This window comes from Pan troglodytes, chromosome 18, assembly GCF_028858775.2.
Source record: "Pan troglodytes isolate AG18354 chromosome 18, NHGRI_mPanTro3-v2.0_pri, whole genome shotgun sequence".
Taxonomy (NCBI): Eukaryota; Metazoa; Chordata; class Mammalia; order Primates; family Hominidae; genus Pan; species Pan troglodytes.
Genome location: NC_072416.2, coordinates 43,860,070 through 43,884,222, shown reverse-complemented (window position 1 = coordinate 43,884,222; position 24,153 = coordinate 43,860,070). Strand labels below are relative to the sequence as shown.

At 41.8% G+C, this 24,153-nt stretch overlaps 1 protein-coding gene across 1 annotated transcript; it reads left to right on the top strand.

Moving 5' to 3' along the window:
- On the top strand, positions 1 to 18,852 carry LOC129137328 (uncharacterized). The gene is made up of 5 exons (XM_063796336.1): positions 1 to 374; positions 3,064 to 3,173; positions 4,359 to 4,485; positions 11,430 to 11,559; positions 16,555 to 18,852. Exons 1-4 carry the CDS (start codon positions 1 to 3, stop codon positions 11,458 to 11,460), a joined length of 642 nt encoding a protein of 213 aa, XP_063652406.1. The 3' UTR covers positions 11,461 to 11,559; positions 16,555 to 18,852.
- The last annotated feature ends 5,301 nt before the right edge of the window (positions 18,853 to 24,153 follow it).

Sequence of the window (24,153 nt, the reverse complement as noted above, 5' to 3'; positions counted from 1 at the left end):
ATGGGTTGGGAGGGACCAAGGGGCGCTCTGGTTCTGCTGACCTGCGTTAATCACAGCCAGGAGGTCCACACTAGTACCATGAGGCCTGGGAAGCAGCCTGCGTGGGGTCAGAGAAGTGGTGGATGTGGCTCCCAAAGTGGCTTACGGGGTCCCTTCCCTGTGGCTGTTTCCTTACTGGATGCAGCAGGGTCAGGCCCTTCCCCTGTGACGTTTTCTCCTCTTTATCACAGTGGCGGGAGCGTCCCCGTGAGAGGCCCGACCCAGGTGTGGGCCACGCTGCGAGCCCGAGGACCAAGCGGCACTCCTGGGATGCAGAGGAGGATTTGTGACAGCTTAGGGAACAGACAAAATGGTTTCGAAAAGGCTAATGGCAGGTGACTAAGGACACGATGTTTTCATTACTGGCAGTGAACTGACGGTTTCAGACACTAACAAGGGGGCTTCTCGAGGGGATCCCAAGGAGCCCAAGAACTGCCAGGTCGCCCGCCATTACCCTACGCCTAAGGACAGGCTGCACTGAGCATGTCTGAAAGGGTAGGCCCGTTAGCCCCACCCCTAGGAACGGGTGCACTCCGCATGTGTAAAAGGGCAGGACCTTTACCCCACCGCTAGGGACGGGCTGCACTACGTATGTCTGAAAGGGCGTGACACGAGGGAGGAGCAAGAAGGGGCGGGGTGGAGGGGGAGGGGGGCAAGAAAAGGGGCGGGGTGCGCCCAACATCCGGCGGAGAAGTATTTCCATGGCAACCCTCCCGCGCAGGCCATAAGAGGCAAATGAACCTTTGTTGGTTGGCGGGAAATCGAGACCCTGGCAAGGGGCCTTCTCCCTTGGAGAAGCCTGAGAACTGCCAGGTCCGCGGCCGTTAACCCGCCACTAGGGACGGCCGCACTGCGCATGTCTGAAAGGGAACTAGAAAGGGAGGAGCGAGAGAGGGTGGGGCTGAGGAGGAGGCAGTGTGAGAAAAGGGGCGGGGCGCGCCCAAAGTCTGGCGGAAGAGCGTTACCCTGGCAACCCTCCCGCGGAGGCCGAGAGAGGCCACCGGCCCTTTGTTGATCTGCGAGAAATCAAACTACGAACACGACAAGCATTAGCCTGCAGCTCGAGGAGACAAGGTGTCACAATTACAAGGGGAAACTAGCCGCCCTAGCTCCACTGTCTCCCCAGCACGAGAGATTTGAGAACAGAAAGGCTTCCCTCCGCAGGGCGAAACTGCTGGGCTGCCTGGAAGGGCGAGGCAGGGAGCGGAACCGTCTTCAGGAAATTTCGGGAGTTCCGGGGTCAGGTCCACTCCCCGGCTGTTGTTCTGTTGTTGGCAGGGCAGAGGGTCTAGGATGTCAGCCTGCTCCGGGCTGCGCTGTGCGCCTAGCCCAGGGCGGGGGGATGCGGGGCGACACCCGCCTCCCGGTGCATCCAGGAGTTGTAGTCTCTTCACCGGTTCCCCACTGTGGGTGGTGGGGCTGCAGGAGGACAACTCAAATTGAGATAGGAGCGGAGGCGCAGCGCGGCCGTGCAGGGAGGGGCAGGGCGGTGTAGGCGGCTTCATTTACCAAGCTTTGCTGGCCATTGTTTCCATGCCAAACCCTTGCCAAGGGGATTGTCAGGAGATGAACTTGAAGGGCAGGCGTGGGCTGGCCAGTGAGGAGGGTGTGTTTTTGCGAAGTGCGCCCCGTCTTTGCCGAAATTAGGAGTGTCTGGTTCTCACTCAAGCGGCTCTCTGCCGCTCAGGTCGATTTTCTCTCCCACCCTCACCCAGGCTCTTTCCACAGCATCACCCCTGCCCCAGCCCCTGGAGCCACCTGCTTTCCTAAGTGGCTTTGAAAACTGGGCTGAGGTCCCAAACGGTGTCCACTGTGCTGTTGCTCTCCGCTGTCTCCAAGCAAAGCACAAGCTCAGCCGCCTTTGAAAGACACCCACCGCCTGGCCTGGGAATGCACAAGTTCAGAGCTTTGCAAGAAGTGATCATGGGCTATGGCTTCGTGAAAATGTCACCCTCACCAGTGCCTTTTTCGCGGACGTGGACGTGGAGGAATGAGGGAGGGTAATCACTGGGCTACCAAGGTACTGCTGAGAGCAGAAGAGAAAATCCCAGTTTCCAGCCATGTGTCTGGTTTGACATTTCACCAACCCATTTAAGCGTGCAGGCCCCCAAATATCTACCTAAAGATTATGATAGTTTAGGCATTTTACACTTGAAATTATTGACCTCATATCCACTGAAACCTGACTGGCCAGTGTCTCAAAGACACAGATGATGACCTGATCCCTGAGGAACAGCTGGTGCTCCAGCTTTGTGGAGGTGAATTTCAAGGTATGGATTACTTGGGGGGTCGTTGAAACCTGTCAGGCTCAGGAACAGATGGTGCTCCAGCTTTGTGGAGATGAATTTCAAGGTATGGAGCACTTGGGGGGTCTTTGAAACCTGTCAGGTTTCATATCTCTGCTTTGTGTGAAAAGATCATCACCTACAGTAGTCAGGGATGTGCCTTTACTTACTGGTGCTCATCTGTTGAAACTTTAGACAATGGAAACATTCAGGAGCATTTCTGCTTTCATGTAGCCTCTTAATAATTGACGCCCTAAAGTCCTGTGTCCTCAGGGAGAGTTCCTTTGATTCCTGGGTGGTACCAGCTTTCATGCTGTTAAATCTGTAAAAACCTGCGCGTTAATCTCCATGAATATAAGACCTTGTTCTTTCTTAAATGCCCCACTTTTTTTCTTCTCTTGTCTTATATTCTGAGCAGGATTTCAAATACTGTGTGTAAGGAAGTAGTGAGAGTGGGCATCTTTATCTTAAAATAAATCTTAGAAAAGATTTCAACATTTCACCATTGACAATGTTAGCTATGGGCTTGTCCTATAGCTAATAAAGAACGCATCTCTTTATTTTGAGGTATATTCTTTCTATACCTAATTTGCTATAAATTTTGTTAGGAATGGATTTTAAATTTTGTCAAAATAATTTTAGGCATGCATAAAAAGTCATGATTTTTAATCTTTTTTTGTGTAAATAAGGTGTATAGCATTTATTGATTTCCACATATTAAAATATTATTGCATCCCAGGAATAAATCCAACTTGATCATAACATCCAACTGTGTTGCCCAGGCTCGTCTCAAACTCCTGGATTCAAGAGCTCCTCTCCTCTCAGCCTACGAAAGTGCTGGGATTAAAGGTGAGATCCACTATGCCTGGCCATATATATATATAATTTGTAAATAAAAATAACCTTATATACAAGGATAAATTCAAATGTCCACGGTGAGGTCTGGGCTTCAGCATAAGGAGGAAGTCTTGCCTGAAAAGGGCTGCAGCTTGGAACTTTTTACCCTGTCGTCATGTGGCTATGAGTTGGTTCACATCTTCTGTCATTCAGGACCCGAAGGGGTGGGACCTGGGGCCCTATTATCACTGGTGCTGGGGTAAAAACTGTCTTAAAACTATCATTTTAATACTTAGCAATGTTAATTTTTAGTGAGAAACAAGATTACTTAATTTAATATAACCAGATTTTAAGTTACTAAAAAAAAACCCTAAAATTATGACACAGGTATTTCCTCTAATGTTTTTTTGGGGGGTTTCAAGTACCTATGTCATATACTGAAACCTACTGTTCTGTAAGCCCTACCCTTAAAACAATCTTGTTGTTATTGTGAACAGTTACTTAGTGTAAATCCTACCCTTAGGCAAATTTATATGGTGATTTCAATTGTCCTTCACATTGCTTTCCTGTGTTAAGTGTCTGGGTTTAGGGGTTAACAGTGGGAGGATCCACCATCTTCAGCCATCTGAGACATAGCTTCTATTCATAAGTCCGTCTTAAATGTTCCTTTCTGAGAAACTTGATTTGTCAGCCTCATTCTTCAACCTTTCAACTCCCTTGGCTTTTAAAGGCAGGTTTACATATACCTACTCACAACAAAACACCCTCATATATATGGTCTGTCAATTTCTAGAACATTTTTATGTGGTTCAAGACTGTAATGTGTAGCACATGTAGTTTTGTATATGGATAGTATATTTTATATAGTATATTTTATATAGCTACTTTATATTACACATCACTAAAATACCTGTTCAGTAAGTGCTCACTTAACATCATTGATAGGTCCTTAGAAACTGACTTTAAGTAAAACAAAATACTGTATGCCATGGAAAATTAACTTTTGTTTATATCAATTAGCCAATGGTAAAATTGGTTTTATTATATAGTATATTGTTTTACTTAAAGTCACAGTTTCCCAGAATCTATCAAAAAAGTGAGAACATACTGTCATTAGTATTATATAGTACATTACAGCATTACACTGTTATGGTATGTTATTGTAGTCTTATCAGTTGGTAGTATAATGTGTTTCAGTTTCCCCCAAGGTCACAGAATTATCCAGGCCAACCAATAACACCTCCTGTGGGAACCAGGAGCATCTCACCCTCTTGATACTACAAAGCCTTCCCCGACACCTCCTGTTTGTTCTCTCTGCTCCCAGGTGCAATGGCTGTGTGGGTCTGTATACCTTACATAGCTTTCTCCTTCCATGATTATATGTAATGAATAACTGCTGTCAATCTCATCTGTCCAATGATTGGTGCCATGGTTTTAACTATTCCAGTAGCATTAGGGTGGTAATTTCTCCCTCACCAATGGGGTAAAGGGGAGGCTAATCAAACAATTCACAACACTAACTGGATTAATCACCCATGACGGAGGACATCTGCTCAACTTTAACTGCTTTTGGCCTACTGGTTTCATGATACATTAAAAGTCACCTCTGTCAGAGCCATCAGTTTGTGGTGGGCTTTTGCTTTGGTCTAAATAACAATTTGTGGCCTTTATCATGAGTTTCCTTCCCTGCCCACACTAAAGCACACATTACCTAGACATAACTGTTCAATGGACTCTTCTCCCGTGTGACGTGTCCTCATGTTTAGCCTGTGTTTGGCAGGCAGTTTGCAAGACACTTGCGTGTCAAGGCAGTGAAAACACAGCACGTTAATCAGTCAGCACTTCAGTCCTGATTACCAGGAGTCCGGCCGTATCCCTGTGGTCGCTTCATCTGGTCTGCTTACTATTACTAAATGCCTGGGTAGTCATCTGAACATTGTTTATTATTGCACACTCTCAGGACAGACCCAGGGATGGTCTTCTGTAAAATTGCAAAAACAAAAGGGACTTTTACTTTGGAGAGAATTATGCTTGTCATTCAGTTGCTCTAAGAAGTGCTACTGTCATGCAAGCAAGAACAGTGGCCTTGTCTTTTCTGAGCTGCTGCTTGCTTTGCTGCTGTCACGTGCAATCTCATGATGAGGTGTGCATTCCTTGTGCCTTATGGCTTAGGCACTGATGAGTCATAAAAAGGAGAAAGAGAATTTAATATTAGTCCCTCCCAAAACATTTGGGGTAATTCTCTCACTGTAAAACCCCTACTCATCATGTGAGCTTTTAGCACTGCTGCTTACCAGTATGCCAATGGTGCAATCTTAGGATCAGAAGTTTGATGGACTCAAAAAAAAAAAAAAAGTACCATAATGAATATGGGTGCTAATCCCAGTGAGATGGAGAGGCAGTAAACACCTTCTTCCAAAGAGAAGACAGATTGCAAATAAACAAATAATGATATAACTCAAGAAACTAGAAGAGGGAGAACTTATCCCAAAGTTAGCAGATGATGAAATTAATTAAAAAAACAGAGCAGAAATAAATACAATGAACACTAGAAAAAAAACAGAAAATGTAGAAAAAATGTAAGAACTTGTTTTTTTTTGAAAACATAAAATCTTCCTATCTTTAGCTAGACTAAGAAATAAATGCTCAAATAAATAAAATTAGAATTAAATGGAAGATATTACAACTGGCAAAACAGACATACAAAAGGTCATAAGATTGCTGTGTACATAGACTCCTATTTACAATGATATCCAAACAAATTGTGTAAGGGAGAAGACATGAATAAATTTCTAGACATGTACCACCTACCAAGACTGAGCCATAAAGAAATAGAAAACATGAATAGATCAGTAATGAGTAAAGAGTTTAGATCTGATGACTTTACTCCTGAATTTTACCAAACATTTAAAAATAACCAAATCTTTGAAAAAAAATTGAAGAAACAGGAATACTTCCAAACTCATTTTATGAAGCCAGCATTACCCTGATACAAAAACCAGAGATAGACATTACAAGAAAAAAAAAATTACACGCCAATATCCCTGATGAACATAGATGCAAAATCATCCACAACATAGTTGCAAATGAAATTCAAAAGCACTTTAAAAGGATCATTTATTTGATGTGGGTGCCCCCCATCCCACCTTTTCTTAAAAAAATGAAAAAGAAATAGCATGGCATGGTCATACATGTCTGTGGTCCTACCTACTTGGGAGGCAGAGGTGGGAGGGACACTTGATCCTGGGAGGTAGAGGTTGCTGTGAGCTGAGATCAGGCCACTGCACTGCAGCCTGGGTGACAGAACAAGATCCTCTCTCTCTTTCCCCCACTTTGTGTGTGTGTGTTGCACACACAAAGGGGAAGGGTGAGGGTGTGGATGTGTGTGTATTATTCAAAATGAAAACAATATAATGACAATTATTTTTGTGTACATTTATATTTTTTGGAGAAAGAGTATCACTCTGTCACCCAGGCTCAAGTACAGTGGTGTGATCTTGGCTCATGGCAACCTGTGCCCCCTAGGTTTAAGCGATTCTTCTGCCTCAGCCTCCCAAGTAGCTGGGATACAGGTGCCCACCATCTTGCCAAGCTAATTTTTGTATTTTTAGTACAGACATTGTTTCGCCATGTTGGCCAGGCTGGTTTTAAACTCCTGAGCTCAAGTGATCACCCACCTCAGCCTCCCAAAGTGCTGGGATAACAGGCGTGAGCCACCGTGCCTGACCAATGACAATTATTTTTAAATTTTAGATTTTACAATCTTTCTCTCCTCTTGAATTTGAGGCAGCCTGAGCTTTGAAAACTGGCAATCTTCTATTGCAGCAATGTGCAGTAGAAATAAAATGTGAGCCACGTGTGTCAAAGTTTTCTAGTAGCAGCGTAAAGAAAAAGAAATATGAGTGAAATTGATTTTAATAACTTAGCCCAATATATCCAAAATATTTTAACATATAATTAGAATGAAATCATTACATATAGATATAGATATAGATATATATGTAACTAAATCTCTAAAATACTTTCTGATATTTTTCCCTAGCATATCTCAGTACATACTGTGTACAATTCAGGTGCTCTGTAGCCTGTTGTGGCCAGTGGCTGCCACATTGCAGGTGCATCTCTGAGGGCTCTTGACTTTTCTGACCTTCGGGAGGTAAAGGGCCTGAATTTTCCTTTTCTGCCAGATAGGAGTGAATGCCTCTTCTCTGCCGATATCACTCCTGTTTCAAGGGTAAGAGAGGTGGTGCACTGAGAGACAGGAGGGACCTACAGGAAACAAGTGTCCACAGGTAGACCACTGCTGTCCGCTGCTGCTTGGTGTGGACTCATCACTCTTCCAGAAATCAGACAGAAGTCCAAAAAATGGGGACCCAGAAGGGGGAAACCTCATGTTTTTAGATCTGTCCATAGCCTTAATCTCCAGAATTTAGATGTCAAGAGACTAGATTAAAGGCAAACCTTTTATCTTGCAATTTGGCTTTGGCAAATTAAAATAGAAATAGAAGCGTGTCACTTTAAAAATCAATTATATACAAAGGAAGGCAATAAGAGCAGAAAAGAGGAGAAAATACCTATGAGAAACAAATAGAACTATTAACAAAAAGGAAATATTCCATTCTTTTAAGAATTAAAATGAATATATACATGGAGTGAAATATACACTGGAAATATGTAAATTGGCTAAAGAGATTTTAAAAAAACAAGATTTATTTTCTGTTGTCTATAAGAAACTCAATTTACATGTAAGCACACAGATAGGCTAAAAGTGCCAGTATGAAAAATACCTTCTAGGAAAACTGCAATCAAATGACAGCAACGTGGGTCATAATTATGCAAAATACACATTAAGTCAGAACTGAAACAACAGACAAAGAAAGATGTTGTATAATGATAAAACTGTCAATTCACTGGGGAAGCTGTGTTAATAATAAATATGTGCACACTTCACATCAGGGTTCCCAAATGTATAAAGTTAACATTGACACAAATGAAGAAGGAAATGGCTATGCAAAAATAGTAAGAGACATAATTACCCCACTACCCACTATCAGTAATGAATAATAAAGCCAGACAGAAAGTTAACTTGAGAACAGAGAATTTGAATAACACTGCAAACTCTAAACCTAACAGACATATAGAAAACACTAGTCACAGTGAATAGAAGTGAAAAAACAAAAGAAACAAACACTCCACACAGCAATATCAGAATATACAATTTTTTCAATAGGTCATGAAACATTCTCCTGGGTTGATGACCTACTAGGACACAAAACAAGTTTTGCTAAATTTTAAAATGGTAAAATATGGGCCAGGGATGGTGGCTCATGTCTATCATTCCAGCATTTTGGGAGGCTGAGTTGGGAGGGTTGAGTGAGTTTAGGAGTTCATGGCCAGCCTGGGCAACATAAGGAGACCCTGTCTTTACAAAATATAAAATTAAAAAATTAACTGGGCATGATTGCACGTGCCTGTGTGTCCAGCCACTCAGGAGGCTGAGGTAGGAGGATTGCTTGAGCCTGGGAGATCAAGGCTGTGGTTAGCGATAATTGAGCCACTGTGCTCCAGCCTGAGTAACATAGCAAAACTTTGTCCCAAAAGAGATTAAAATATTACAAACTATCATTTTTGATTAAAAGGGAATACAATGGGAAATCAATAGCAGAAAAAATACTGGAAAATCTACAAATATGTGGAAATTAAACAACCCACTCTTCAGCATGCTCTCGTTCAAGGGTCGGAAGACAATATTGTGAAGATGTTCACACTACCCAAAATTATCTACAGATTCAATGTGATCGCTGTCAAATTTTAACTGTCATTTCATTTGCAGAAATACAAAAAAAATTCTAAAACTTATATGGAATCTAAAGTGAGTATCAAGAGCCAAACAACTTTCTAAAAACATCATATTGGAACTATGACACTCCTTGACTTCCTAATGTATTACAAAACTACAGTAACCAAACTATTTGGTACTGACATAAAGGCAGACAGACAGACCAATGGAACAGAATAGATCACAGGAATAAACTGTCATATATATGGCCAAATGAGGAGTTATTTTTATATCCATATTCATTGCAGCATTATTCACAACAGCTGATAGGTGGAAGGAACCCAAATGTCCCTCAGTGAATGAGTGGATAAAGGCAATTTGGAATATACAAATAATGGAATATTATTCAGTTTTTTAAAAGCAGGAGATCTGATTATTTTTACACTAAGAATAAATCTTGAGGACATTATGTAAATGAAATAAACCAGTCACAAAAGGACAGACACTGTTTGACTCCAGTTAAATAAAATATCTAATGTAGTTAAACTCTTAGAAACAGAAAGTAGAATAGTATCAGTCAGAGCCTTAGGGGTGGAAATAAAAGGGTAGTTGTTGTTTCATAGGCATTGAATTTTAGTTTTACAACATAAAATCATTTTAGCGATATGTTGCATAACAATGTGAATATATTTAATATTATTTAACTATGTACTTAATATATTTAAGATGGTAAATTTTATGTGTTTTGAGTACATTAAAAATGAAAAACTTTCTAAAGAGATACATATTTATAACCTTTTTCAAAAATTACCTTCAAATCATAAAAATGTCAGAAAAACAATAAAGAGGCCAGGTGCAGTGGCTCATCCATGTAATTGAATTACAACAGGAGGCTGATGATGGAGAATAGCTTGAGGCCAAAAGTTACAGACCAGCCTGGGCAACATAATAAGAACTCATCTACAAATCACAAACAAAAGGAAACTGGCAAATTAAAAAATATGTGAGACTTAAAACAGCAGACTCTTGACCTCTTGTTCAAGGCTCAAAAAATTTAATATTATTAAGATGTCAATACTACTCACAGTGAAACACAAATTCAAAGTATTTTCTATCAAAATCCCAATGTTACAATTTTTTTGGAAATATTATTTTAAGTCCTAAAATTCTTACGGAATATGAAGGGACAATGAGTAGCCAAAGTAGCTTTGGAGAACGAAGTTAGAGGTGTCACACTTCCTGATTTCCAAACAGATTACAAAGCTATAGAAATACAACCAGAAAGACAAATAGATAATGGAACAGAATAGAGAACCCAGATATAGACCGTCATGAATATCATCAGATAATCTTCAAACACGTTGCCATTACCAAACAACAGGGAAATAACAGACCCTTTAACAAATAGTGTTCTAAAAGTGAACATCAAAATGGAAGAAAATGAAATTGGACTTCTGACTTGAACCATATACAAAAATATCTTAAATAAACAAATGTAAGTAAGATAGCTATAAAACTCTTAAAATATGAGGTAAAAATCATGACATTTGTCTTGGTAATTTTTAAAAATATGACATTAAAAGCAGAAGTAACAAGAAAAAAAGCAGAAAAATGGGACTACCTCAAACGTAGTAAGCTTTCTGGACATAAAGGAAACATTTAATGCCACGTAAGAAATGAGAAAAAAATTACAAATGATATATTTGATAGAAGTTAATAACCAGAATGTATAAACAACTTTAAAACTCAACAAAAAAAACTGAACAACTCTATTTAAAAATGGGCAAAACTCTCAACAGATGTTTCTACAAAAGAGATATACAAATGGCCAAGAGGAATTTGAAAGGATGGTCAAATTCACGAATCTTTAGAGAAATGAAAAGCAAAATCTCAATGAGATATTACTTCACACTCATTAGGATGGCCACTATCAAATGAGAGAAAATAACAAATATTTTCAAGGATGTAGATAAATTGATATACTTGTGCACTGAGTGGTGGAAAAATAATAATGCAGCCATTATGAAAAATAGTACAGAGGTTCCTCAGATATTAAAAATGGAATTATTGTACTATCTTGTTGGAGGTCAAAAGAATGAGTGTTGTGACCAACTCATTATACCACTGGAGGCTATATGAGCAAACAGCAAACTGTTCTCATGAATGCAGGATGTTGGCAAGCTGACAACTGCATCTGCAACCAGAAGGAATGCTGAGGGCAGTCATGCCCCAGGCACAGTGTTTCTTGTGGTTATCTATAGGAACATCTGGAGCCTGTTGTATAAAGAAACCAATTATGTGAGCCTGTGATAAATCAGGCAGCTGACTAACCATTACCTCTTCCTCCCTGTTGATTCTACCTAATGAATACAAAGGGCTGTATAAGCTCAGGGCCCTTGTTCCCTAGAAGCAAGGAGCCCCCTGACCCCTTCTTTAAAACAGATCTTTTTGTCTTTGTCTTCATTTCTGCGTTTGTCCTTCTTCTTCAGTCCTGAACTGACAGCCACAAGTGGCACCTGAACAGGGACTTGAACAAAGAAGGTCTGCTGGAGCAGAAAAAGAGAAACTGACCAGATGAATGAGAAACCCTGGGATGAGTCTGCCTGCAGAGGATATAAGGTCAGTGTCCTAAAGAGGTACTGGGAGTGGGAAGTTTCTGAATCAGGGTAACGTGGGGGCAGAGTTTTTCTATTGAGGAGCAGCATTACGTGCAGTTGCTTAAAGTTTTACTTAAACAATCTGGTGCTCAGGTTAGTTCTCAAACACTGACTAAGCTGCTGCAGGAGGTTATCACGCATAACCCCTCATTTCCGCAGACAGGCGCTCTTGATGTGGAAAATTGGAACCGAGTAGGGGAAGGATTAAAATGGGCTCATCAAAAAGGTCTTAAAGTTTATCCTTCCTTTTTTTTTCTGTTTGGAGTTTAGTCCATACTGTCCTCCTGCCATTATCTCATTCTTATTCTGCCAAACCGCAGGAGCCATGTTCTGAATCTCAAATTTTGAAAGAATCTTTTGTCCCACCCACAACACCCAAAGAAAATAATAAACAGGAGAGGGAGGATGAAAATTGGCCTCTACCACCCCCTCCAGTAGCAGAAACACCTGTACCATCTCCTTCAGTAACAGAAATAGAGACCCCAATGCAAAGAATTCTATGCTCTACTACCATAGCTGGAGAGCCCTTAGGACATTGCACTTTCACTATTTCTGTAAGGCCTGATCCAAATAATCCACAGCAGTTTATTCATGAACATGCCTCACTAGAGTTTAAGTTGTTGAAGGAATTAAAAGCTAGTGTAGTGAATAATGGAGTACAGAGCCCATTTACTTTAGGATTGTTAGAATCTGTATTTTGAACTATGTGTCTTCCATCCTTTGATGTAAAGCATTTGGCTCACACTTGTTTGTCTGCTAGTGCATATCTGAAATGGAATTTAAATTGGCAAGAACTGTGTGCACACCAGGCTAGACAGAATTGTGCTGCCGGACACAGGGACATTACAGAGGATATGCTGTTGGGTAATGGCCCTTATTCAGACCTGGAATATCAAATGACACTCCCAGACGCTGCTTATAAGCAGCGTGCACTGGCTGCTAAATGCACCTGGGCCACAATTCCAGAGGAAGGGGTCCCAATACAATCCTTTTTACATGGCATGCAAGGGTCAAAGGAGCACTATGCACATTTTCTTGCATGATTACAAGAGGCAGTGAGGCATCAGATTCCTCATACCACTGCTGCAGAAATGCTAACCTTAACTTTAGCTTTTGAGAATGCAAACACGGATTATAAATGTGCACTGGCTCCTGTGAGATGTACTAAAAACTTAGGACATTTTCTCAAAACTTGTCAAGATGTGAGAACTGAGCTTCATTTCTCTACAATGTTAGCTCAAGTAATGGCTAATTTAGTAGTTAACAAATCTAAAAAGGGCTAAGGGTCAAACCCTAAAATGGGAAAATGTTATAATTGTGGAAAAATCGGACATTTCAAAAAGGAATGCCATCAGACCTTGGGCAAAAGGGATCTTATAATGCAATACCCACCCTTCAGCAGAAAAAATTCCAGAAATTTGCCCTTGTTGCAATAAAGGAAATCATTGGACTAATCAATGCAGTTCAAAATTTCATCAGAATGGCACCCCTCTGTCGGGAACCAAGAAGGGAGCCTGGACCCGGTCCCCTCAAACAATGAGGGCATTTCCTGTCCAGGCCACAACCCCATTTCAGGGAGGAGTCTATGGAGGAACATTGATTCCCTTTCCCCAGGAACACCCAGAAGCACAGGAATAGATCTCCCTGTCAGAGAATGGGTTACATTAGTTGGAGGAAATAAACCCCCTAAAATTCCCACTGGTATTTGGAGACCTTTGCCAACAGGATATATGGGATTAATTTTGGGTAAAATCCATCCCAACTTACAGGGCATTACTGTAGTCCCAGGAGTTGTTGACTGTGATTATGAAGGAGAAATTCAAGTAGTGGTAATATCACAAGATTTGTTGGTTTTTGAACCGGGAGAATATGTAACTCAACTACTGCTTATTCCCTGCGAGTTGTTTCCTTCTCCACATAAGGAGAAATGAGAGAATCAAGGATTTGGGAGTACAGCTAGGAGGAAAATTTATTTATCACAACCCATAGCATCTAATAGACCCACCTGTACAGTGCAAATTAAAGGAAAAAAATTTCTATGGGCTTATGGATATGGGAGCTGACATGTCAGTAATATCTAAAAACAATTGGCCCCCATCCTGGCCCCTGCAATTAACTCCTACATCGCTAGTGGGACTAGGAACAGCTCAAAGTGTTCAACAGAGTGCTGAAATTTTACCCTGTCTCAAACCAGATGGACAGTCATGTACTTTTAAAATTTATTTTGCAAATGTAACTGTTAACCTATGGGGCCAAGATTTACTTACAGCATGGGATATAAGACTTGCAAATGAAACTATTGACAATCCAGGGTTCAAAATGTTAAAGAAAATGGGATGTCAGGCAGAAAAGGCTTAGAAAAGTCCCTACAGGGAAACACTGATCCTATATCAATAGCTGGGCAAACAGATAGAAAAGGGCTAGGTCATCAGAATTTCTGATGGGAGTCACTGATATTTCTCCCCCATCTACTGTTTTACCGCTGGAGTGGCTGACTAAAAAACCTGTATGGGTGGATCAGTGGCCCCTATCACAGGAGAAACTAACACAATTCCATCAGCTAGTGAAAGAGCAAATGGATACAGGACATATTGAAGAGTCAGTTAGCACCTGGAATTCATCAGTATTTGTAATTCCTAAAAAGTCAGGAAAATGATGACTTTTCCTGACTCAAATCATGATGCTACATGATTTGAGAGCTATTAATGCACACATTAAACCAATGGTTGCATTACAGCAAGGTCTGCCATCCCCGGCAGCCTTTCCAGGAGGCTGGCCTCTCAAAGTAATATATCTTAAAGATTTTTTATTTATTTATTTTTTTACTGTTACATGAGCACGATAAGCATCGATTTGCCTTTTATGTGCTTTCTGTTAATCAAAAAGAGCCTGTCTCTCATTATCAATGGAAAGTCTTACCCCAAGGCATGCTTAACAGCATTATATCAGCATGTTGTAGGATAGGCATTAAAGGTGCCTCTGAATATGTTTCCCACAGCCTACATCACTCATTATATGGATGATATTCTTTCTGCCCCTCCTACAGATCAAATTTTATATCAGTTATTCAGATAAATAAAATGAGCTTTGACTAAATGGAATCTCAAAATAGCTCCAGAAAAGGTGCAAACAACCTCCTGATACCAGTACTTAGGCACTATTGTTACTGAAAGAAGTGTTTGGCCTCAGAAAGTAGTCCTCCATAGGGACAGATTACAAACTTTGAATGATTTCCAAAAATTATTAGGGGACATTAACTGGCTGTGCCCAATGCTAGGTATTCCTGCTTATCAACTCAAACACCTTTATCAGACCCTTCAAGGAGATTCTTCATTAGACTCTCCTCAGCAACTTACTAAGGAGGCAAAAGCTAAGTTACAACTTGTAGAGCTGATGTTTTGGCAACGACATGCCTCCTGGCTACAGCCACAAAAGGCTTTGCTTCTGTTTATTCTTCCTACCCCCCATTCAGCAACAAGACTTTTAGGCCAATTCATAGTCAAATCTGTAGTAGTATTAGAATGGCTTTTTTTAAATCCAATCAGACAGTAAAATCTTTGCAAGTTTATCTTTCTTTAATTACTCAACTTATAACAATAGGTAGGCATAGATCAAAAATGCTTATGGGATATGATCCAGACAAAATTATTGTTCCCTTGGATTCCCAACAACACACTGCAGCATGGGAAATGTTGACTGCATGGCAAATTGCTCTTGCAGATTTCATAGGAATAATAGATAACCATTATCCATCAGACAAAATTTTGCAATTTTTTAAAGTTCACCCTTTTATTCTCCCTTTAATCACTCATCACAAGCCTATTCCAGGTGAACAGACCTATTTTACTGATGGTTCTTCCAAAGGACACGCAGCTATTTATGGACCTAACATACTTAGACAATAAAGACCTCTGGAGCTTCAGCTCAATGCTCAGAATTAATGATAGTTATTCAGGTTTTACAGCTCACCACTTCATCTCCTAATAACATTGTTCGTGATTCAGCCTATGTTGTAAATGTAGCCAGTCCTGCTGAAACTGCCACTATTAAGAGCACCCTAGAACCAGAGCTGCTTAACTTGTTTCTAAGACTTCAACAAGCTGTTCGCTCTCATGCTACTCCTTTTCATATTTCTCATATTCACTCTCACATGCAACTTCCTGGACCACTATCTCTAGGTAATGATAAAGCAGATAAACTAATCGGTTCTGTATTTCAACAAGCCCAAGCTTCTCATGCATTACTGCATCAAAACACCTCTGCCCTTACTCGTATGTTTCATCTGCCTCATGGACAGGCTGCAGCTATTGTGCAAACCTGCCCCACTTGCCAGCATGTTCCTGGTGTTGCACTTGTGGAAAGATGTAACTCACGAGGCTTGGCACCAAATGAAATCTGGCAGATGGATGTTACACATATAGCAGCCTTTGGGAAACTCAGCTGTGTTCGTGTGACTATAGACACTCCCATATGCTACATGTCACATGCCAAACAGGAAACAGCTGGCCATGTCCAACAACATTGTTTGTCATCATTCGCCCATATGGGGGTCCCTAAACAATTAAAAACTGACAATGGACCTGCTTATGTTAGTCATGCTTTTCAAAATTTTTTACAGTTATGGGCAATCACTCATAACACAGGAATTTCTTACAATTCTCGAGGACAAGGCATTATAGAGTGGGCACATCAAACACTACAGTGTATGTTGTAAAAACAAAAAGGGGGAATAGGAGACAAGCTACCACCTCAAACAAAATTACATTTATCCTTATTTACTTTTAATTTTTTACTTTTGATATGGATAGTAAGACTCTGGCCAAACAACATTGGCAAATGTTAGAGGGAAAGAGGAAAGTTTACCCAAAGGTACTATGGAAATCCCCAGAAGAAGGACAATGGAAAGGCCTGGTGGATTTACTGACGTGGGGATGAGGGTATGCTTGTGTTTTTACAGGAGATGGATAAACCGTGTGAGTGCCCTCAAGTTGTGTGCGACCATGGAATGGGAGACTGGAGGGATACATGGATCCCAACTACAGGCCCAGCTCCTCCAGTATGAGCCATGAGCCAGTTGAATCTGAATGTGAAGATGGAATGAAGACCGACCAGAGTCACACTGACGTCAACCCTCGTAACATGGGGTCAGATCAAGAAAACCACACCAGAAGCTGAGAAACTGGTGTAGTGCCAGGGTCAGGCAAAAACCCCTGACTCCATGTTTATGGCCATGCTAGCTGTAATATCCTGTGCAGTATGATTTTTCTGTGCAGAAGCAAAAACATATTGGGCATATTTTCCTAACCCACCGGTAGTGTGATCATACTCTGAAGCAGCACTCCTCCTGAGACATATCATGATCAAGGAGCATCAGTACCAGGACCTCTAACTCCCCCTGACACAGAGCAATTAGACTCTCAGAACAATGGTATCAATTATACCACTCCATTGGAGGGACTTCCTTTATGTGTCACCCAGGATACGTTGCTCAACTGCAGTTGCCTTGCAGTTTGATCCCAAGCATGGTTGAGTTACCATAAAAAAGTTATGTACCTATTAGACCTTAGCTTTATTAATATTACTTGTGTAGTTACTAATCACTCCTGGCCCCATCACCCAAATTGTACTGATTATACAGAATGGGCTCCCTTTGATAATTCTCACCCCCCTCCTTGGGCCCACTGTCTTGGCCCCTTAGCTAGACAATAGTCCATGTTAATGGGAGACATTATTGACTGGGGTCCCTGTGGTCATTAAGATGGGAGAGATGAGAATCAGACCACATGGCATAAACTTCACTGGCACTGGTGGTGAAACTTTAACATCTCTTCACTTCAACACACTGGGATTCAATCCCAATCTGCCATGCAACTTGCTTGGCATGGAACGGGCTTTAGCCCACCTTTGCCTCAATGGCATTATCAAGGAAAGAGAGGTCCAATTCAGGAGTCTATGTGGAAGGCAGCACTCCCATATATGAATGGCAGCATTTGGGTTGGGACACTATCCAGTAATAGTAATAGTGCTCAATACAGTTTAATGTTACCTTTGTAAAAAATGTTTGAAATTTGTGTTTTTAATCCCTATGTTTTTCTAGCAGCAAAAAAGGACCAACTCCAGGTAAACAATGCCCAATTGAATTGTGATTCCTGTCAACTCTATCATTGCCTTAATCATAGCACAATACAAACACACAGCATATCCACCCTAATAATTCTAGGTCGCATTCCTGGATTATGGATTCCTGTAAATCTGTCTGAGCCTTGGGCAGCCACCCCCACTTTACATTTTGTAAAACTTCTTACTCAGCTTACTCATGGCACTCGTAGAGCCTTAGGCATGATAATTTTTACTATAGTCTCCTTAATTACATTAATACCCTCTGTTGTGGTGTCCTCAGTAGCACTGGACAGCTCCATTCAAACAGCTCAATATGCAGAAAATTGGATGCATACAGCTGACCAGGCATGGATGTTTCAAAATAAAACTAACACTGAGATACAAACAGAAGTGGCAATGTTAAAGACTACTGTTCTGTGGCTAGAAGAACAAGTACAAAGCTTGCAGTTGCAGCAGCAATTGCGTTGTCATTTTAACCATACTCATATTTGTGTAACCAATTAGGAATATAATCAAAGTGAATATCCATGGAACCTTGTAAAGGCCCATTTACAGGGAGCTGTTACATCCAATGTTACTTTTGATATTAATGATTTACAAAGTAAAATTCTAACAGCACCTCAATATCTTTTTCATAATTATTGGAATAATGTTACTATGTTTCTGTTTTTTGTTCATAGTCTGTAAAATCAACTGGAACACCAACCAGCAATTGAGAGCTGCACAGCCTGCAATTACCTTTATTCAATTAAATCAAAAGCAGAAAGGGGGAGATGTTGGAGGCTGAAAGAATGAGGGTCATGACCAACTCAGTATACCACTGGAGGCTATGTGAGCAAACAGCATACTGTTCTCATGAATACAGGATATTGGCAAGCTGACAGCTGCATCTGCCACCAGAAGGAATGCTGAGGACAGTCATGCACCAGGCACAGTGTTCCTTGTAGTTATCTATAGGAACATCTGGACCCTGTTGTATAAAGAAAGCAATTATTTGAGCCTGTGATAAATCAAGCAGCTGACTAAAACTGTTACCCCTTCCTCCCTGTTGATTCTACCTAATACATGCGAAGGGCTGTATAAGCTCAGGGCCCTTGTTCCCTAGAAGCAAGGAGCCCCCTGACCCCTTCTTTACAACAAATCTTTTTGTTTTTGTCTTCATTTCTGCATTCATCCTCCTTCGTTCAGTCCCGAACCGACAGCCACATGATCTGGCAATCCCATTTCTGGATATCTATATAAATGTGCAAAGCAGGACCTGAAAGAAACATTTGCACACCCATGTTTATAAGAGATTTATTCTAAAAATCCAAAAGGTAGAAGCTACTTGAATGTCCCTTGACAGATAAATAAAATAAAATAAAATATGATATATACATATAATATGATTTAAAAAGAAAATCTTGGGCTGGGTGTGGTGGCTCATGCCTGTAATTCTAGCACTTTGGGAGGCCGAGGTGGGCAGATCACGAGGTCAGGAGATTGAGACCATCCTGGCTAACACGGTGAAACCCCATCTCTACTAAAAATACAAAAAATTAGCCAGGCGTGGTGGCAGGTGCCTGTGGTCCCAGCTACTCAGGAGGCTGAGGCAGGAGAATGATGTGAACCCAGGAGGTGGAGCTTGCAGTAACCGGAGATTGCACAACTGCACTCCAGCCTGGGCGACAGAGTGAGACTGTCTCAAAAATAAATAAATAAATAAAATAAATAAATAAATCACACACTGCAATGACAGTAAACCTTTAGGACATAATGTTAAGTGAAATGTGCCAGGAAACAAAATGACAGTGAGTGTATGATTCCGCTTATGATATATCTTAAGTAGTCCAACTCACAGAAACAGAAAGTAGAATGTCAAAGGCTCAGGAGAGGGTAAAATGGTCGGTTGACGTTTATGGCTATTGAGTTTTAGTTTTGCAATGGAAAAGCTCTAGAAGCCTGTTGCATAACAATGTGGATATATGTAACACTACTAAATTATGCAATTACAAAGGTATAGACTGGTAAATTTTGTTGTGCTTTATTACAATTAAGATATTGTAAAGTGATACATAAAAGAGATACAGAGTTATAAACTTTTCAGAAAATTACCTTCAAATTATAAGCGTGTTTTTCTCACACAAAGATAATATAGATTCATCAAAAAATACATGGGTAAATTAAGACTATTTACATGACTACTCTCCTGAACAAGTTAAAACAAACTTTTGACATCAGCCAAGAAGAGAAATATGCAAGATAAGAATAAATGGAGTATATTTATAGAGGCAAACACATGATTTTATTGCTGGTAGATATGACTGATTCATATTTTAATTAAACCCTACATCGACTCAATGTGTACATAGAGTTGCAGATTTACATCCAAAATCATAATACGTAGGTAAAACCAAATTCACAAAACACAAATGTCAAAGAAGCTACCCCAAAAAAGAAGCACAGTAATATGAAATTTCAAAACAAGAATGAGAGAAACATTAACAACAACAACAACAACAACAACAACAACAAAAACACTTCTATATAAAACATAGATGTACAATTAAGAAAGAATCCGCTTAGATAATTACAATTTCCTGCTGTGACCTTGCACTGGTGGTGAGCACAGATTTTGAATCATGACTACGTTAGGGAGACGCCCAAGGGGACAGACAGTGCCACCTCCAGAGAAGCCATTGCTTCTCCTCCTGCCGCTGCTGCTGCTGCCCCCACCGTCCGCTGCGCCTGCAGCCCCCACTGAGCGCCAGACTCCTTCCTGGAGTAGGGAGGTCCTGTTCCTTCTGGAGCGACAGACACCCTTTCTCCTGGCCTTCTCGCTTACTAGCCCTGCAGGTGCTAGACAGGAGATCTGAGCTGGTCCTGCGTCTCTGAGGAGCTAGGAGCCCGGCTGGGAGAACAAGGAGACGAACTGTGGGGAGAAGGGGCGACAGGAACGCCAGGCTCATGGGGCCGCTGGCAGCGGCCTGGGTATGGCTGGCGGCTGAATGGTCAGAGATACGAGAGGTGGCCACTGTCCCCACTTTTGGCTCCCTAGCCGGCATTCGTACATTCTGTGCTCAACAAACGGAAGCGGCAGCTGGAGCTGCTGCTCCGGGAGGTGGAGTGGCCTGGCAGAGGGCACATGGCTGCCACCTGCTGCAAGGTGAGCTGGTCTGCAGCCTGGGCCCACAAAAGGCCGCTCTTGTGCAGGACACACCGCTGTCCTTGACCCTCTTGCTCCCCCGCCTGCTGTGCAAAATGCTCAGGTCCCTGATCTCGGGCTTTCCTGGCAAGTGCACTGTGGTGGGGAGGCAGCAGGGAGGAGGGCTTTTCCAGGAGCCCTGAACAGAGGATCTTGGCATAAAGAGGAGAGAGAGGTGGCTGACTGGTTCCACTTGTAGTTAGGGGGTCAACAAACCCCATGGGACCCTGTTTTTTCAGGGAGATTTCAGTTCACTTCTTATCTTTTCTCCACCCACTTGAGCCTCTGAGAATAGAGATGAGGCTGTTTTAAACTGGCCTAACCATAATGGTCTGGACCCTTGCCCCAGGGCAGACCTACTTTTGGGGCTCTTTGCAGCCTGGAGGCTCACGCCTGTCCACCCCAGGTGTCTTCAATATAGGGTCTAGTTAGGCCTGGCTGGCAGTGATGCTGAGATGCAGCACGACCTGGCCAGATCTTCGCCTGTTACAGGACGTTATAGCCTTCAGTGCCCTGTGTCATTTATCTCGCCTCCAGAAGCCCCTGTGAGCTTCAGTGTTGCCGTTGCCCAGGCCCTGGCTGCCTCTCTATTAGGGTCCCATCTTATGCCTCCTAAATGCACCGGGGTCTCACTCTGCCTTTCTCCCTTTCCCAGAACAGACCCCTTCAACTCCAACAGAACATGTCTGGACCGTGTGCATCCCTCTTCAGTGTTAAAACAAAGAAAATTTATTTTTTTTTCACTGAACATGTAACTGATTTAACATATAAGGAGGTCAGCTTTATGCATAGATCTATGCATGTAAATATATACAAAAATTCTAACGTTGTGGGAAAATTAACATCCTTACACTTTGTTCAGTTATTTTATAGTTTTCTCTCTCTCACTCAATTGCTTTTTTTTTTTTTTTTTTTGAGACAGAGTCTTGCATTGTTGCCCAGGCTAGAGTACAGTGGCAAAATCTCAGCACACTGCAGCCTTTGCCTCCTGGATTCAGGAGATTCTCATGCTTCAGCCACCTGAGTAGCTGGAATTACAGGCATGGGTCACCATGCCCAGCTGTTTCATGTGTTTTTTTTAGTCGAGACCGGGTTTTGCCATATTGCCCAGGCTGGTCTCGAACTCCTGGTCTCAACTGATCTACCCTCCTTGGCCTTGCAAAATGCTGGGATTACTGGCATGAGCCACCATGCCCAGCCTACCTGTCACTATCTCTATGTTTATTTGTTCAACAGGAAAATTCTCAGTGAAGACTCCTTAGTATGAAGGAGATAAGCTTGCACAATCAGTCACTGATAGATGCTTAGTGGAAAAACTTCCAATTCCCATTTACAGCTCTCAGAGCTAGGATTAAAAACTCCTGGTCATAAACTCATGTGATGAGAAGTTATAGCACGCCCTCATTTTCTACATATCCACTTGCATTTATGGTTGGCTTTCGAACTTGCTAGAAGAGAAAGAAGTGCAAATGTGTCCTCCTTAGAGCTACTCTCCTCCCCTTGGTGGGTTTCCAGTTTGTGCATTGTCCAGATGGCCCAGGAGCTGATGATCAAAGGGAAGAAGTCATGTTTGTCATGAGAATGCTTTGCTGCATCAGGATTCAGTGAAGCTGTTCACCGCCTGGAGCCCATGCAGCCTCAAGAGGCAGGATGGAGCTCAGAAACCATCACTGAGGTTAGAAAGTGAGCACCAAAGTTGAGGGAAGCCCACAGGAGTGAGCCAAAGTGCTCCCTTTGGATTTCCAAGTGGTTGCTGCTGCTTCTTCCATCAGCCTTGCTTCTGACCACAATGTGTTCCTGGTGCCTTCTTGGCATTTTGCTGTTTGTGTCCAAGGAAAATAGTCCTGCATGGCAGTGGTGAGAAGGATGGCTGCCTGCTGAAGCTGATTTGCTGGTAAGCTTTGCAGCCTGTTAAGCAGAGCCTGAAATTCTTTCTCACTGAGTGGTGATTCAAACCTTGGAGGGTCCTCCCCTTGTGGATTGGCATTCAGAAAAGATTGTGCCTTTTCCTGAAACTCTGGGGTTTATAGGAGATCATGCAGATGGCTGGTGTGGTTGCTCCAGCAGGTGGATGTCTCCTTCGTGGCTTGTGTCTGTTTCTGTCACAGGGGAGACTCAGTGTGCATGGGCTGCTAAGGTGCTCCTGCTTCAGGTTGAATCATGACATCCTAGGACCCCTTGCCCAGGCTCCACCACTGCTGAAGGTGGGATTTGGCCTGTTGACCCAAACTCTAAAATTGTGGCTAAGAATGACCAGGCTGAGGCTGTCCTTTAAGGCAGAACTTCCAGGTTAGTGTCTCATTTTTCTTATCCTGAAATTTTCCTTTCGACAGAGGCCAGAAACAAGTCTGTGTATGGGAGAGCCTCCCTCCTAGAGCTGGTACCATTGACACATGACTCCTGAGTGCCAGAAGAGGTTGAGAGAACTCTCCCATCTGCACAGCCTGTCTCATGCAGAATGCAGATGGATCCAAAAAATCACAGGATATGGGATGTGAAGGAAGAGCTTGTAAAAATGAAAAGTGGCTGGTGAAAGAGTAGGAGGCATGAAGAGGATGAGACCTGCCTGGGGCAGTGCACATGTTTTGTTCCAGCCAAACAATCATATGAGGTCTTGGTCTTGGACCTGGTGCCAGGGAATTCATAAGCCCCCTTTTGCTGTGGCCTGGTTGCTGAGGTCTTTGGTTCTGAAACCAAATGTAAATTTTGGACTCTGGAATACCTGTCTGTTTAACCAGTTTCTCTCTACTGGTGATCGCAGGAAAGGAATTATCCTGTAAAATTTTGTGGATTCTTCTCAAAGGCTTCAATGAGTACACTGATTTGTGGTTCAGTGATGGATGTCCCTTTCCTCCTGCCTTCTTATTTGACTTACACCATCAATATTAACTATGGCAGTTATGGTAATATCATTCTTTACAACAGAGGAGACTTCAAGTCATTCATTGATGATATCAAAGCCTCATTCTCCTACATTAAACATTCTCCTACATTTAGCTTCTTGAACCTTCTATGTCCACTGTCTAGAAAACCTAAACACATGAAGTACCACAAACTAGAAATAAATACCTCAATAGGCACCAATCATAAAAGTAAATCCAAGAAGGAACAGAATATATGAACACATATATAACAAGTAAAGGGATTCAATTAATTAAAAATCATCACACACAAAAAAGCCCAGAGTCATGTGGCTTAACTGGTAAATTCTGCTAAACATTTAGTGAAGAATTAATGCCAACTCTTCACAAG

Coding starts and splice junctions, on each gene's coding strand:
- LOC129137328 (XM_063796336.1), top strand. CDS start 1: ATGGGTTGGGAGGGACCAAGGGGCGCTCTGGTTCTGCTGACCTGCGTT. Junction 375..3,063: donor TTCGAAAAGGCTAATGGCAG/GTGACTAAGGAC, acceptor ATTGCATCCCAG/GAATAAATCCAACTTGATCA. Junction 4,486..11,429: donor TTTGTTCTCTCTGCTCCCAG/GTGCAATGGCTG, acceptor CTTCTTCTTCAG/TCCTGAACTGACAGCCACAA.